The sequence below is a fragment of the Lithobates pipiens genome, unplaced genomic scaffold (assembly GCF_037356315.1).
Source record: "Lithobates pipiens isolate NorthernLeopardFrog02 unplaced genomic scaffold, aLitPip1_a1.2 Scaffold_8, whole genome shotgun sequence".
Classification (NCBI taxonomy): domain Eukaryota; kingdom Metazoa; phylum Chordata; class Amphibia; order Anura; family Ranidae; genus Lithobates; species Lithobates pipiens.
The window spans coordinates 499,186,024-499,201,816 of NW_027507903.1; the positions used below are offsets into that span (position 1 = coordinate 499,186,024).

Consider the following 15,793-nt stretch of genomic DNA (forward strand, 5'->3'; position numbering starts at 1 on the left):
CTTGTTTGTTTTGCAGACTTCTCCTTTCAAACTTTTACAGGTTATCTGAAGTCTACTGCTGTACTTTAACAGTCTGATTTCCTGTTTGTTCTGCCTAGGGGCCCTGTGTTGTCCACAACTCATGTTCGGTGCTTTGGGACATCCCAAGTAGTCATAATTCTATGAGGGTCTTTGGGAATTACTTCACAGTAAAAGCAGCAGAAAGCACAGGGTTGGTTTGTTTTTTTGAAGAGTTTGGTCCTTGTGAAGGATCTGTAAACACTTTAGTGTTCATAATCCAGGCATGGGTATACTCTAAAGCAGCTATGACCTTGGGTTATTGTGCATAGTACCTTGGTGCTTGCTGTAGTAAGGAAAGACCATAGTTGTGTTCCATTACATTTAAACAGCAGGCATGGTTGCCAACTGAGCAAATTGCAGCTATTGATCAACAATTACCAAGAATTGATTTTCCTTGTCAGTGAATCAGGCCCAGCAGGCATCTAACTGCTCCTCTTTGTCAGACACTTTAAACCCTGTTGAAAAATGTTAAGTCAAATTCTGTAATTAAAACTGCTGATCATTATGTGATTCAGATTTTTTATTTTTTTTGCCAACTGCTAGCTTGACAGCAAAGTCATTAATTTGTGTCCTTTTTACCACAGATCCTGGATGACAACGCTACAAAAGAGCTGATGCCTGTGGTAGCTGGTGCCGTCTTTACTCTTACAGCACACCTGCAACAGGCCATATGCACTGAACAGAAGCAGCCAATGCCGATTTCAGGGATGAGCCAGTCGCAGTACATACAGATCTTGGATGGGTCCTTTGCTACTTCTACGGGAAGCGAATCTCTGTCTACAGGCTATGTCTCGATTGGAGATTCGTCACTTCATATGATCCTAAGAAAACTGTTAGAATTCATTCTCAAGACTGGTATGAATGTAATGGGACTGCTTGACAATCTCCCACATCTCTCCTAGTCCTGCATTGCTGTTTTTTTCAAAGCCAGTTTTGGCGTCAAACTTCATTAAATTGTTTGTAACCCTAAAAAAAACAAAAACCTAAAGATCCTGTTTTTTTAAGGCATGAATAACAGCACAGTGCTTGTGCTGTGCAAATCTTCTCATCATAACTTGTAATAAACCTGGTTGATCCTGCCAGTTCCTGTGTCCCCCTGCCTTTGCTGACCGCGATAATCAAGCCTGCTAAGCCCTGATTACCATGGTCAGTTTGCGTGCCTTGTCATCCGCAGCTCTTGTCTCTCCTCTGACAGTCGCCTCCTCCCTGTGAGCATCAGATCGTTTTCCTCCCCGCCTCTATTCAGCTGCATATTGCATCACATATCCGTGTATCACATGCAGATATGCAGCCATTAATAATAGTGTACATGTTTGTTAGAAATGAAAAAGCAAAATACAGTTTGACACTGCAGCTGTGTGGTCACGTGATCCCCCCCCCCCTGTGCTGGCTGGCCTCTCGATCTATGGAGAGAAGGAGGGGCGGAGATTCCCTTGTGACATCAGCCGGCCCAACAGAGGGGAATCTTGGCCCCTCCTGCTTCTCTCCTTAGATCGAGGCAGGCCAGCACAGGGGGATCACGTGACCACACAACTGCGGTGTCAAAAAACGGTGCCTTTTCTTTGCCTTTTCATGTCTAACAAACACATTATTGTTAATAGCTGCATATCTGCATGACATGCATGTAAAGTTACAGACTTTACAAACCCTTTAAAGAAAGTCTAATAATTAGATACACTCCACTCTCACTATTTTCTGGTTCCTGTGTTACTTGTCTAGTGTAGAGAGGTGATGTGGTTTGCTGCACCAGGACATAAGTGTTCCTGACTGCATTGTTGAAGTTTATTGTAAAGACTGGCTGCACAGAATTACAAATCCTTTAGCTGGTAGAATATTGTATGTTTGTATTTTTAATGCATATTTAGCGGTTTGTATTTTCTTTGATTAACTTTTACAGCTTTAAATTAATATTAACCGTTTTTGTGTCTGCTGTTTGTTTGTACAGGAGGTGGGCTGCAGAAAGTTCGGACCCATTTATATGGATCTTTGCTTTATTATTTGCAAATTGCCCAGAGACCGGATGAACCTGATACCCTAGAAGCAGGTAAGAAAGGTCCACATTTTCCTAAATCGTTTATTTTGCTACTTTAATGAAATGTTTGGAGATTCTTTAAGGCGTGGCCTTGGTTGCTTTTTTGTAGCTTTCAAGCCAAAATCCCATCCTGCGCAGAAAGCCCCCAGCCAACAAAAGGGTTGTGTTAGAAGTGATCTATTAATGCGGAAATATGTGGTGCGTGGGGGTGCTGGATCAGGTTTCCCATGTACCAGATCCAGACCACACATGAAGGAAAAAAAAGGACGTTTTATTTATTTGTAATTAATGGTTTAAGTTAAAAAAATAAAATCCTCTTTCCCCATTAAAAAATGAGGTACCACAAAATACATTGGATGATCTAGATAGCATTTGCATCAGAATTTGTAAAGATTATTGACCCGTAAAGCTGTTGTTGTAATAGTAATTTCTACCTGAACAAACTCAACTTTATCTTAACTTAAAAGTTTATGTTTTTACATAATCTGCCTAGCTCTATCAGTATACTCCGCCTTCAGCCCTGCCTAAAAATTTAGAGCCAGGCTGCCTACTTGGTAATGTTTCATTGATCTTAATAGGACATACCCATAGTAATCAAAAAGGAAAAGTCCGAATAGCTGCACTCCCAAGCTGAGATCCAAAAAAAGGCATTTATTGAAGTAAAAACGGAGAGAGCAGAAAAAGTACAAGCAGGGGAGGGAAGTTTAACGCGTTGCACACACAAACTGTGCTTTATAAAAACAATGTCAAGGACATACCTGTACTGTAGGAACAATGTTCCATTTAGGCCTATGAGAGATTAGTGCATGGGTAACAATTTTGCTGTAAAACCTTAAAGCTGAATAAACTCCAGCTTTTGTTACACTTTACATAGTTTGGCTCAAACTAACTATGTCCCCCACTAACTCACTAATGTGAGGTTGCTGGATTTGCTGTATAAACTCTATGCAGCTGAAGCTACATACAGGTCCTCGGAGTAAGAGGTTGTGACTTCCTCTAACTGCCTCTCTGACACCAATCAGAAGAAGTTTGTATTCATAGCTAGAAGATATCGCTTTCTATGAATGGCTGAGCGCCGCTCAGACAGACACTATTGTGTTTGGGTATAAGACAGGAAGGGCTCGGCTCGCACCGAGAACACTATGCTGTATGTAGCCTCCGCTACATACAGTTTATAAAGCACGTGCAGCGGCTTCACATTTTGGTGAGGGACATACAGTGGTGTGAAAAAGTGTTTGCCCCCTTCCTCATTTCCTGTTCCTTTGCATGTTTGTCACACTTAAGTGTTTCGGAACATCAAACCAATTTAAACAATAGTCAAGGACAACACAAGTAAACACAAAATGCAATTTGTAAATGAAGGTGTTTATTATTAAAGGTGAAAAAAAATCCAAACCATCATGGCCCGGTGTGAAAAAGTGATTGCCCCCCCCTTGTTAAAACATACTATAACTGTGGTTGTCCACACCTGAGTTAAATTTCTATAGCCACACCCAGGCCTGATTATTGCCACACCTGTTCACAATCAAGGCATCACTTAAATAGGAGCTGCTTGACACAGTAAGGTCCACCAGACGATCCTTAAAAGCTACACATCATGCCGAGACCCAAAGAAATTCAGGAACAATTGAGCAAGAAAGTAATTGAGATCTATCAGTCTGGAAAGGGTTATAAAGCCATTTCCAAAGCTTTGGGAATCCAGCGAACCACAGTGAGAGCCATTATCCACAAATGGTGAAGACATGGAACAGTGGTGAACCTTCCCAGGAGTGGCCGGCCGCCCAAAATTACCCCAAGAGCGCAGCGACGACTCATCCAAGAGGTCACAAAAGACCCCACAACAACGTCCAAGGAACTGCAGGCCTCACTTGCCTCAGTTAAGGTCAGCGTTCATGCCTCCACCATCAGGAAAAGACTGGGCAAAAATGGCCTGCATGGCAGAGTTCCAAGGAGAAAACCACTGCTGAGCAAAAAGAACATCAAAGCTCGTCTCAATTTCTCCACAACACATCTTGATGATCCCCAAGACTTTTGGGACAACATTCTGTGGACCGATGAGACAAAAGTGGAACTCTTTGGAAGGTGTGTGTCCAAGTATATCTGGCGTAGAAGGAACACTGCATTTCATAAAAAGAACATTATACCAACAGTAAAATATGGTGGTGGTAGTGTGATGGTCTGGGGCTGCTTCAGGACCTGGAAGACTTGCCGTGATAAAAGGAACTATGAATTCTGCTGTCTACCAAGAGATCCTGAAGGAGAATGTCCGACCATCTGTTCGTGTACTCAAGCTGAAACGAACTTGGGTTCTGCAGCAGGACAATGATCCTAAACACACCAGCAAGTCCACCACCGAATGGCTGAAGAAAAACAAAATGAAGACTTTGGAGTGGCCTAGCCAAAGTCCTGACCTGAATCCTATTGAGATGTTGTGGTATGACCTTAAAAAGGCCGTTCATGCTCGAAAACCCTCTAATGTAACTGAATTAGGACAATTCTGCAAAGATGAGTGGGCCAAAATTCCTCCAGGACGCTGTAAAAGCCTCATTGCACGTTATCGCAAACGCTTGGTTGCAGTTGTTGCTGCTAAGGGTGGCCCAACCAGTTATTAGGTTTAGGGGGCAATCACTTTTTCACACAGGGCCATGATGGTTTGGATTTTTTTTTCACCTTTAATAATAAACACCTTCATTTACAAATTGCATTTTGTGTTTACTTGTGTTGTCCTTGACTATTGTTTAAATTGGTTTGATGTTCCGAAACACTTAAGTGTGACAAACATGCAAAGGAACAGGAAATGAGGAAGGGGGCAAACACTTTTTCACACCACTGTAGTTTGTTTGGGCCAGCTTTGCCCAAAAAAACTATGTAACGTATAACAAAATCTGGAGTTCAGATTTAATGTGCATTACATTAACATTTTTTACTTGGGTGCATCAAGGTGTAATGTACTAATAGTAGATGTAAAAAATATGGCCTGTTGTGTGGCCCATTTTTCTGTGGCTATACAAATATATGTCCAGAGCCACACTTGAGGCAGTATTTTTGGAACTGCAGTCGAAAGGGTGCAAGCAAGCATTACTCTATGGAAGATGTATAGAACAGTTGTCTGTTTTGTTTTTGTTTTTTTTTCTATTTTTATGTTGATGTGTTTTCAGCCATCTTAAATGTTTTTCATTCAGCTAATAAGTCCATGTGGGAGAGGCTCACAGCTCCTGAAGATGTGTTCAGTAAATTACAGAGGGACAATTTGGCAATTTTTGAGAGCTACTGGGCCCCTCTGATGGAAGTCGTCTGCAGAGATGCCTGCGATGGACGTGAGATAAGCAGGGTAAGGAGGTGTCATGCCTCATTTTCTGCTGTGTTGTATACTGTTGTACAAAATTCCCTTTTCCCAAATGTCTTACTTTTGTCCTTCAGATGTTGGCACTGGCCTTGTTAGACCGGATGGTTTGTATGGACAAGCAGCAACAGTGGCTTCTCTATCTGTCCAACAGCGGATATCTTAAGGTGCTGGTAGATGCTTTGGCTCAGGATGACACTATCTTACAGAACCTTCTATTACCTCAGTCTCCGGCCTTAAAGGCTCTGTACATCTATGAATCCAAAATGGTATGTGGTTTCTAAAGTGGTTCTGAACTGCAGAGGTTTGCATGAATCTGATATGTATTTATTATATATGTAATGTTAGCAGTAATAAGTTATGCTTTTCTGATTTTTCAAATTTGTGGGAAGCAGTGAATATCTGGACTAAAAGAGGATAGTGAACACTTCAAACTGAACTTTTTTTTTTTTTTTTTTGTAATCTCATCCCTCCTTTAAATAATAAAAGTATATCTAAACCCAAAAACAAAGATGTAATATATCTTATCGGTCTTTGGATGTGGTGGCTGCATTGTTTTTGTTTTTTACAGGCTAACAACATCTTCAGCAAATACAAAATAAATTCTGATCCTGATAATCTAGTATTCTTGTGACTCCCTATGCACTGTACTGAAATGTCAAACACTGTCATCAGCTTGGTCACCTGTCCTCAGTGAACTTCACAATGCTTCACCCTTATGTTATGGAGAAAGGAAGATGTTTGTAGTCTATAGATTGTGATAACGCTGATGTACTGTGCAGTCTCAATTCAAATATAGTTTGGGATTAATTTTAACTGATCAGTTGTATAATATGTGCGAGATATGTTATGATTAATCCACTGACTTGCATGGCTCACTTCTAAACAAATTCTGCTGGTTTTCCTGTATATAATTTTATCTTATTAATGGCTCTTACTATCGGAACTTGCACACTAAGGCTAATGCTACATGAGTGCTCTTGCCGCTGACTTGTTAGTGTTAGCCTTTTGCTGTGAACTTGCTCCCTCACTAGCCAGACCAGTTAAAGTAATTCCATTAACCCCTTTCTGCTGTCTTTCCTAAACCTTACAGAATCTTGGCAAAATAAAATAATCCCCATCCCACATGTTCCTGGACTGGCTTGGAGCAGGTGGGTGGTTTAGCAACTACCAGCTGGGTGCTGGTGTCCACACAAGTCAAAGCATATAGCCAGCATACCATGGATCTTAAAAATAGTGTCTAAAGTGTATTAAAACGATCGCATCATAGCAGGCTATTGTGACATTTTGGGACTGCGCATGGCCCCTTCATAACATGCCTGGTAAAGGGTTCCTGCACTGCCCTGAAACTTCACAATTTCTTCCCTGTAATGTGATCATTTTCATTTGTTTTTGGATCCTTGGTTTGCTGACAATATATTCTTTTGAACAAGCTGCCAGTGACACCATGGTTACACTGTTGGGGGGCACTCAAATGAGTGTGCTCCCAGCACAAAACGGGTATCTCTATACTAGGCAGCACAAACTGTAGCCCACCTCTGTGCTGCCAGATATGTATAGAGCTACAGGAAGGGGTTAGGGTAAGTGGAAGTCTCTTCTTCCAGAAGTAGAATCACTTATGTTACAGTGCATCCAGAAAGTATTCACAGCACTTCACTTTTTCCACATTTTGTTATGTTACAGCCTTATTCCAAAATGGATTAAATTAATAATTTTCCTCAAAAATGCTACAAACAATAACCCATAATGACAACATGAAAGAAGTTTGTTTGAAATCTTTGCAAATGTATTAAAATAAAAAAACAAAAAAGAAATCACATCTACAAGTATTTACAGCCTTTGCTTACAACTTTGTTGAAGCACCTTTTGGCACCAATTACAGCCTTGAGTCTGAGTATGATGCTACAAGCTCGGGACACCTATTTTTTGGCAGTTTCTCCCATTCTTCTCTGCAGGACCTCCCAAGCTCCATTAGTTTGGATGAGTAGCGTCGGTGCACAGCCATTTTCAGATCTCTCCAGAGATGTTCTTCATTTGGGTTCAGGTCTGGGCTCTGACTGGGCCACTCAAGAACATTCACAGAGTTGTCCCATAGCCACTCCTTTGTTATCTTGGCTGTGTACTTAGGGTCATTGTCCTGTTGGAAGATGAACCTTCGGCCCAGTCTGAGGTCCCGAGCATTCTGGAGCTGGTTTTCATCAAGGATGTCTGTACATTGCTGCATTCATCTTTCCCTCAGTCCTGACCAGTCTCTCAGTTCCTGCCGCTGAAAAACATCTCCACAGCATGACACTGCCACCACCTTGCTTCAGCCAGGTGATGAGCGGTGCCTGCTTTCCTCCAGACATTACGCATACCATTCAGGCCAAAGAGTTCAATCTTTGTTTCATCAGACCAGACAATTTTGTTTCCCAAGTGTTCTTCCAGGACAGCCCTTGAGAGATGGAGCTCCTCCCATCGACACAGGAAACACATTGCCACAGTTCAAAAGGCGGTCCCTCAGGTCCCTGGTCAGTCATTTGTGTTTCCTCCGTCGGAGGAACATGTTGCCAGGAACCTGGAGGCCCCTCTCAGGGGCTGCCTGAGAACCTGTTAGCCATAAGGGACCGGGTCCTGTTTTTTGGCTGCAGTATTGGGTCCATACCTTTTTTTGTGGCTCGGGTACCGTCCAGCTGATTTGGAGCAGACCCGTTACCCTCCTCCTTCCAGTGCCGAGGTGGCCAGGGGCAGAATGGCGCCGGTTTCCCCCAGGAGCGGTGAGTGGAACCTTCCATCTCTGCTCCTTGTTGCGGTGGGGTCGGAGACGCCGAGCGTCACTTCCGGCGGAACCGCGTCATCACTGCGTGCCGAGACTTCCGGTTCCGGGTCTCTAAGGGTACAAGGAGGAGAGGGGGAGCCAGCGCTGTGCCTGTGAAGCCCGACCAGCGTCCAGCTATACCGGATTAGCGGCGGGATCCGGAGCGTCAGAGGGGGACCATGGAGGCTATTCCCCAGGATACTCCGGCGGAGACAGGCACCAGCCAATCCCAGGTAGGCTGCTGGGCATGCTATTACTCTGGTGGAGCGGTGGTATTTGTAGGCTGGGCCCTGTAGTGCCCCACGGTGGCGGTTTACTCACAGTGAGATTGTTTGTTAGTGGTGATTCTAAGAGGGACATGGTGCTGACGCTAAGAAATCCTTTGTCTTCTTATTTTCAGGCTAAAGAGATACCAAGGGAAGACAAGACAGGCCGCAAAAAGTGCCCTAATTGTGGGAATAGGTTGTCCTCTGGCTCTAACAAAGCCCTATGCAAGCAATGCATTGCAAGCTTGCTTAAATCTGAGGCAGATTCCCCTTTAGCAAAATTTTTGGGCTCCTTTAAAGAGGAAATGGCGTCGACCTTTAAGTCCCTCCGGGAGTTAATCACTGACGTGGGATCAGCTGCAGCTGCCTCCACGAGTAAAACAACTATAATCTCCTCCTCACCATGCCTTACAACACCCAGCTCAGGGGAGCCCCGTATGGTCAGGGAGCCTAGCCCCACGTTGATTAGCCCCGAATCCTCTGACTCGGGTCAGGAAGAGGATCAAGCAGCATCTAAAGCCTCAAAATATAGATTATCTCTCGAGGAAGTAGATGAGCTAATGGGGGCTATCTATGATACACTGGAAATTGAGGAGGAAGAAACTCAGTTATCCAGACATGATCAAATGTATGAGGCTCTGGGGAGAAAGAAAGCAAGGGTTTTCCCTATACATAAGGTGCTTTCTGACCTTGTCCTTAAGGAGTGGTCTGAACCAGATAAAAAGGTTTTCTTTCCTAAATCCCTTAAGAGAAGGTTCCCTTTTGATGAGAGCCCAGAGGCGGTCTGGAATAAAAATCCTAAACTAGACGCCCCTCTGTCCAAAATCTCAAAGCAGGCTGATCTGGCCTTTGAGGATATGGGCCACCTGAAAGATCCCATGGACAGGAGAACAGACATTGTCTTAAAGAGGGCCTGGGATGCCTCTATGGCAGGCTTAAAACCAGCTCTAGCCACTTCTTGTGTAGCTAGAAACCTGGAGTTCTGGTTATCGCAACTACAAGAACATTTAAAGGCAGGCACTCCTGGGGGGAGCTTCTGAAATCCTTCCCTATGCTTTTTAAGGCCACCAGTTTCATCTCTGACGCCTCCACGGACTCCGTAAAATTTACGGCTAAGTCTGCAGCACTTTCAGTGGCAGCAAGGAGGTCAGTATGGATGAAAACCTGGGGGGGAGACACGGCGTCTAAAACCCGCCTGTGCAGCGTCCCTTTTACAGGAGACTTAGTCTTCGGGCCTGAATTAGACTCCGCCTTAGAAAGGACGGCGGATAAAAAGAAAACCTTTCCCGCAAAAAAGAAAAATTTTCAAAGAAAATTTTTTCGTCCCTTTAAGGAACCCTCTAAATCAGAGAAGAGTTCAACCCCCAAAAAACATTGGTCGGGACATAAAGGAAAAGGGGGCATACTGTTTAGCCGCCCCAATCAGGATCCCAAACCCCAGTGACGTCAGGGTTCCTGTGGGAGGAAGATTAAGCAAATTTCTTCCACAATGGGAAAAGACAACCTCGAACGAGTTTGTCTTAAATATAATAAAAAGGGTCATGCGCTGGAATTTCACAGCAACCCTCCTTCCAAGTTTCTGGTGACAAAGCTTCCAAGTCACTCAGAAAAGGCCAGGGCCTTACCTTTACTGATAGGGGAAATGGTGGATCAAGAGGTATTGACACCAGTCCCTATTCAGGAACAAGGAGACGGTTTTTACTCGCACATTTTTGTGGTAAGAAAGCCGTCAGGGAGATTCAGACTAATTATGAACCTCCGACCACTGAATCGCTCCATCCGTTACAAGAGATTTCGGATGGAGTCCATTTATTCCATAAAGAATCTCCTGCAGAAAGAGATATTTATGGCAACCCTGGATCTAAGGGACGCTTATCTGCATATTCCAATAAGGGAGGAATGCCAGAAATTCCTTCGGATGGCAGTGCAGATAGACACAAAGGTTTACCACTTTCAGTGCAGAGCACTTCCCTTCGGTCTATCATCCTCCCCAAGAATCTTTACCAAGGTTCTCGGAGAGGCTTTAGTTCCACTGAGGCTTCAATCAGTCTCAATTATCCCCTATCTAGACGATCTGCTCCTAACAGCACACTCGGAGAGTCGTCTTTCTCAGGATCTGGAATTGACTCAACTCAGCCTGAGTCGATTAGGGTGGATTGTCAGTCAGGAGAAATCCAAGACAACTCCAACACAGGAGATCCTGTATCTGGGTTACTGGATGAAGTCTGTAGATCAGAAAATTATACTGCCGGAAGAAAAGATTTTGAATCTGTGGCAGAGAATATCTTTTCTTCAATGCAGCCCCAAGTGTACGGTGAGGGAAGTAATGTCAGTCTTAGGTCTTATGACGGCAGCCATTCCAGCCGTACAATGGGCCAGGTTCCATCAAAGAGACCTTCAGGGTTTTCTGTTAGAACAATTAAAAGGCAGAGATCTGGAGGAGGAGGTATCGATCCCCTCAAAGCTAAAACGCTCCCTCTGGTGGTGGAAGGACAGGGAGAACCTAAACAAAGGGGTTCATTGGGTCCTTCCTATCACTTCAACACTAACAACGGATGAGAGCAGTTGGGGCTGGGGAGCCCACCTCGGCTCAAGCTGGGTCCAGGACAAGTGGACCCCGGAGGAGAAATGTTTCTCTTCCAATTGGAAAGAGCTAACAGCAATCCTGAGAGCTGTTCTAGCTTTTCACCCCGCAATACAGGGTCACCATCTACAAGTCCGTTCAGACAATACGACGGCTGTAGCATACATAAACAAACAAGGAGGTACCAGAAGTCCTCGTTTGATGTTGGTAGCCAGACGCATTCTCCAGTGGGCAGAAGCCAATCTGGAATCCATTTCTGCAGTTCACCTGAAAGGGGAGCTGAACAACAAGGCGGACTTCTTGAGTCGACAGAAGATTTCGAACCAAGAATGGTCCTTACACCCAGAGGCTTTCAATCTCATAACAGCTCACTGGGGAGAACCAGAGGTAGACCTTTTTGCGAGCAAAAAGAATGCAAAGGTTCCCAATTTTTTCTCGCTAAACCCAGGAGATCAGCCCCTGGCGGTAGATGCCTTGCAAACTCCATGGACTTTCAGTCTGGCGTATGCATTTCCCCCTCTTCATCTCATTCCGAGGGTCCTAGCAAGATTCCTCAAGGAGAAAACCTGTTTGATTCTAGTAGCACCTTTTGTGGCCCAGGAGACCATGGTTCACAACGTTGCTACAATTGACAGATTGTCCGCCTCTAAGGCTTCCCTACAGACAGGACCTCCTGTCGCAGGGACCTCTTTACCATCCACAGGTCGCCACACTGAAGCTTTCAGCGTGGCTACTGAAGAGGAAATTTTAAAGAGTAAGGGCCTGACAGATGAGGTAATTGCGACCTTACTACAGAGTCGCAAACCAGTCACGAGGGCTATTTACAAAAAAGTCTGGGAAAAAATTTAATAGCTGGCTGAATAGCCGTGACATAAATACGGCTAATATTCTACAGTTTTTACAGGAAGGCGTAAACAAGGGTTTAACCCTAAGTACTATTAAGGTACAGATAGCTGCCTTAAGTGTGTACCTAGATGAACGCTTACAGGAAAATCCTTTTGTCGCTAGATTCTGTAAGGCAGTCGCTAGACGCAAGCCAGTCAGAATCACCAAAGTCCCATCCTGGGATTTAGCAGTTGTACTAAAAGCTTTCTTGGGGTCACCCTTTGAGCCTATCTCAGAGGCCTCCCTAAGGCTTATTACATTTAAGACAGTTCTCCTGGTGGCAATCACTTCAGCCCGTAGGGTCAGTGAAATCCAAGCCCTATCCATCAGGGAACCATTCCTACAGATCCTAGAAGACAGAGTCATACTAAAGACAGACCCTGGGTTCTTACCAAATGTAGCATCTAGCTTCCATAGGTCCCAAGATATTGTCCTCCCTTCTTTTTGTCAAAATGCAGCAAATGAGAAAGAGGAACGTTTTCATTTATTGGATGTGAGGAGGTGTATTCTAGAATATCTTAAAATAACAAATCCATTCAGAATCTCAGACTCCCTTTTTGTCCTTTTTTCCGGACAGCGTAGGGGACAGAAAGCTTCAAAAGTAACCATAGCTAGATGGATTAGGCTAGCTATAGCAGAGGGGTATAAGGCCTTGAATAGAGATCCTCCTGAGGGTGTTAAAGCTCACTCCACAAGAGCGTTGTCTGCATCCTGGGCAGAAAGAGCTGGTGCCACCCCGGAGCAGGTATGTAAAGCAGCCACATGGTCAAGCTTTTCCACCTTTACAAGGCATTACCGACTGGACTTAATGTCTAGTCAGGATCAGGCCTTTGGGAGGAAAGTCCTCCAGGCCGTGGTCCCCCCCTAATCTGGTAAGTACTTGGGGATCCTCTCAAGGGCTGTCCTGGAAGAACACTTGGGAAAACTGGAGTTAGTACTTACCGGTAACTCCTTTTCCGGTGGTCTTCCAGGACAGCACGATCCCACCCTTTATTTGATTATAGTGATGTACTAATGTTATTACCTGTTATGGTTTATATGTTTTTCAGTTCCATCCTTCGGTTCTTGGTGAATGACTGACCAGGGACCTGAGGGACCGCCTTTTGAACTGTGGCAATGTGTTTCCTGTGTCGATGGGAGGAGCTCCATCTCTCAAGGGCTGTCCTGGAAGACCACCGGAAAAGGAGTTACCGGTAAGTACGAACTCCAGTTTTCTCATGGTCTGTGTCCTTCAGGTGCCTTTTGGCAAACGTCAGGCTGCCTGTCATGTGTCTTTAACTGAGGAGTGGCTTCCATCTGGCCACTCTACCATGCAGGCCTGATTGGTTAAGTTCTGCATAGATGGTTGTACTTCTGGAAGGTTCTCCTCTCTCTACAGAGACCATTGGGTTCTTTGTCACCTCCCTGACTAAGGCCCTTGTCCCCCGATCACTCAGTTTGGCCAGGTAGTCAAACTGAAGAGTCCTGGTGGTTCCAAACCTCTTCCGTTTACAGATGATGGAGGCCACTGTGCTCATTGGGACCTTCAATGCTGCAGACATTTTTCTGTGCCTTGATACAATCCTGTCTCTGAGGTCTACAGACAATGCCCTGGACTTCATGGCTTGGTTTGTGCTCTGACATGCACTGTTAACTGCAGGATTTTATAAAGACAGGTGTGTGCCTTTCCAAATCATGTCTAATCAACTAAATTTACCACAGGTGGACTCCAATCAAGTTGTAGAAACGTCACAAGGATGATCAGTGGAAACAGAATCCACCTGAGCTCAATTTTGAGTGTCATGGCAAAGGCTGTGAATACTTTATGTACATGTATTTTTTTTTTTTTTTTTACTACATTTTTGAAGATTTCAAAGAAATGTCTATAACGTTGCCATTATGGGGTATTGTTTGTAGAATTTTGAGGAAAATAATGAATTTAATCCATTTTGGAATACGGCTGTAACATAACAAAATGTAGAAAAAATGAAGCCCTGTGAATACTTTCCTGATGCACTGTACAAGTGTACATGTCCCTAACGTAATAATTCTTCCTGTTTAGAGAAGATTTTCCGTTTCTGCATTTTGTCACTAATCCGCAGACAAGTAGACATATTTTGTTCAGTTAGCAGCTAATTGGAGTGAGGTATAATTTATTTATATATTTTTTTTGTACATTTTATTTTTTATAGGCATTTCTTACCAGAGTAGCCAAAAGCCAACAGGGTGCACTGGAGCTGCTGCGGTGTGGGGTGATTGTAAGACTGGCACAGTGCCAAGTGTATGATATGCGCCCAGAGGTTGACCAACATGGGTAAGTCAAGAGTCCAGTTGTGTTAACTATTTGGTAGAGCGGAATTTTTAGTTTTTTGCTGTCCTCCTTTGTTACCTTGTGCTCCCTTTTGAACTGTTTAAGAGCTTGTGAAAATGCAGCGTTTTCAAGAGCATTCAACCTGCCCTTAAAATGCTTCTGATTTCCTTCACAATTGTATTTGACTTTCTTATGACCTACAGTTGAACTCTTTCTAGAGATAAAAGCTGTTCTGACTTGGAAGAAAATTCATGTACATGCAGTGCTGCCATGCACCGCTAATGGTTGCTGCCATGCACCGCTAATGTTCCAAATAAAAGCCACCACTCAAACTGCTGGCTTTTATTTGGAACAACAACCCATCTTCAGGAAGCTGTTGCTTATCAATGCAAGCGCAATTTGGCTTCAGAAAGCATTCACCACATAGGTATATAAGGTGTAGTGAAGGTTTTGTACATCTATATACCTGATAAATACCAAAAGAACACTGAGTGGAGAAAGCTTTATTTGGACTCACTTGTCATAAGATGTAATCGGCTTGAACTGTACGCTGAACGCTGCTTTTGCTTATACCGGTAATACATTTTTTGATCATTTGAAAGCATATGAGAGAGCAATTTTTTTTTTTTTTTTATAGCAGCAGCTTATATGCTCATGCTATTTCTATGAGCGCTGGATTAGTGATTTATTTACTTATAGTTTATAGGGGTGAACTTTGTTGTATTGGAGAAGACTGAGAAAGTCGTAGTGAGCCCCCTTTTCAAACAAAATCAGTTAAGGATTTCTTTTGGATTAATAAGGCCAATATTTGGCCAATCATAGGTGCCACACCACCACTTTGAAATACTTCCATTCAGTTGATTAAAAAAAAAAGAAAATATAATAATGTACATAGAGTATAAGGTAACCATTTTAGAGTAGATTTTGTTAATGGTCCTTTTTGGGTTCTTTTAGTTTTAGGATGGTTGTGGAATTGATTCGCCAAAGCTGCTCACGGAAAGGCAGGACACACATCAAAATATTTTGAAGGGCGACATCTGGGCTGAGGGGACTGATTCTTTTTTCCTTTCTTCTTTTTTCAATTTTTTTTTCAAATTCTCTGATATATCTCGTATGGATGCTTAGGTGCGGGTTCTAGGGCCTTCCCTAGCCTTGAATTTATATGGGAGCATGATACCTTGCTTTTGGGTGCTTGTAACACTTTATGGTCTTCCTGTACCCAACCTTATTTTTTTAATTGTTTGGAATCATATATACATAGTTAGGTTGAAAAAAAACAAGTCCATCCAGTTCAACCTTAAAAACAATAAATAAAAATTATCGTACAATCCAATATACCCAATTTTATGCCCACAGTTGATCCAGAGGAATTAAAAAAAAAAACCCCAGCAGAGCATGCTCCAATTTGCTACAATAGGGTAAAAATTGCCTTCCTGATCCCCCAAGAGCAATCGGGATTCTCCCTGGATCAACTTTACCTATAAATGTTAGTACCCAGTTATATTATGTACATTCAGGAAAGTATCCAGGCCTTTC

General features: G+C 43.4%; 1 protein-coding gene across 2 annotated transcripts in view; it reads left to right on the forward strand.

Annotated features, from left to right (window-relative positions):
• NUP205 (nucleoporin 205) overlaps positions 1-15,793 on the forward strand; it is a 133,404-nt gene that overhangs the window by 98,117 nt on the left and 19,494 nt on the right. For both annotated transcript variants that reach the window (XM_077469197.1, XM_077469196.1), the window contains exons 29-33: positions 645-915; positions 2,006-2,104; positions 5,275-5,423; positions 5,513-5,704; positions 14,139-14,260. In XM_077469197.1, the coding sequence (XP_077325323.1) occupies positions 645-915; positions 2,006-2,104; positions 5,275-5,423; positions 5,513-5,704; positions 14,139-14,260 (833 nt within the window). The remainder of the gene's footprint in view (positions 1-644; positions 916-2,005; positions 2,105-5,274; positions 5,424-5,512; positions 5,705-14,138; positions 14,261-15,793) is intronic.